Source organism: Puma concolor, chromosome A2 (assembly GCF_028749965.1).
Source record: "Puma concolor isolate L17-30 chromosome A2, mPumCon1.1.hap2, whole genome shotgun sequence".
NCBI classification, from domain to species: domain Eukaryota; kingdom Metazoa; phylum Chordata; class Mammalia; order Carnivora; family Felidae; genus Puma; species Puma concolor.
In genome coordinates, this window is record NC_141668.1 from 160,010,334 (window position 1) to 160,011,281 (window position 948).

Consider the following 948-nt stretch of genomic DNA (forward strand, 5'->3'; position numbering starts at 1 on the left):
CCTGGTCAGAACTATAGCATGGTGACTGAGTTCATCCTCGTGGGATTCTCCACCTTCCCACAGCATCTCCTGCCCACCTTCTTCCTGCTGTACCTGCTCATGTACCTGTTCACGCTGCTGGGGAACCTGCTCATCATGGCCACAGTCTGGAGCGAGCGCAGCCTGCACACGCCCATGTACCTCTTCCTGTGCGCCCTGTCCACCTCCGAGATTCTGTTCACTGTTGCTGTCACCCCTCGCATGCTGGTTGACATGCTCTCCACCCACCGCACCATCACCTGGATGGCCTGTGCCAGCCAGATGTTTTTCTCCTTCACTTTTGGCTTCACACACTCCTTCCTGCTCATGATCATGGGCTACGACCGCTACGTGGCCATCTGCCACCCCCTGCGCTACAATGTGCTCATGAGCCCCCGTGGCTGTGCCCGCCTTGTGTCTTGGTTCTGGGTTGGTGGCTCAGTCATGGGGATAATGTTGACGCTGATAGTTTTTCACCTCACCTTCTGTGGGTCTAATGTGATCCACCATTTTGCCTGCCACGTGCTTTCCCTTCTAAAGTTGGCCTGTGGGAAGGAGACATCCTCCGTCACCTTGGGTGTGATCCTGGTGTGTGTCTCAGCTCTGATGGGCTGTTTATTCCTCATCGTCCTCTCCTATGTCTTCATTGTGGCCGCCATATTGCAGATCCCCTCTGCTGAGGGCAGGCACAAGACCTTCTCCACATGTGTGTCCCACCTCACTGTGGTCATTGTGCACTACGGCTTTGCCTCCATTATCTACCTCAAGCCCAAGGGCCCCCATTCTATGGACAGTAACACCCTGATGGCCACCACCTATACAGTCTTCACCCCCTTTCTCAGCCCGATCATTTTCAGCCTCAGGAATAAGGAGCTCAAGAATGCCATAAAGAAAAGCTTCCGGAAAAAATTTAGTCCCTTAAGCTCCTGA

General features: G+C 54.0%; 1 protein-coding gene across 1 annotated transcript; it reads left to right on the forward strand.

Annotated features, from left to right (window-relative positions):
• On the forward strand, window positions 1-948 carry LOC147583685 (olfactory receptor 10H3-like). The gene has a single exon (XM_086684675.1). The coding sequence runs from the start codon at window positions 19-21 to the stop codon at window positions 946-948; it is 930 nt and encodes a 309-aa protein (XP_086540801.1). The 5' UTR covers window positions 1-18.

Coding starts and splice junctions, on each gene's coding strand:
- LOC147583685 (XM_086684675.1), top strand. CDS start 19: ATGGTGACTGAGTTCATCCTCGTGGGATTCTCCACCTTCCCACAGCAT.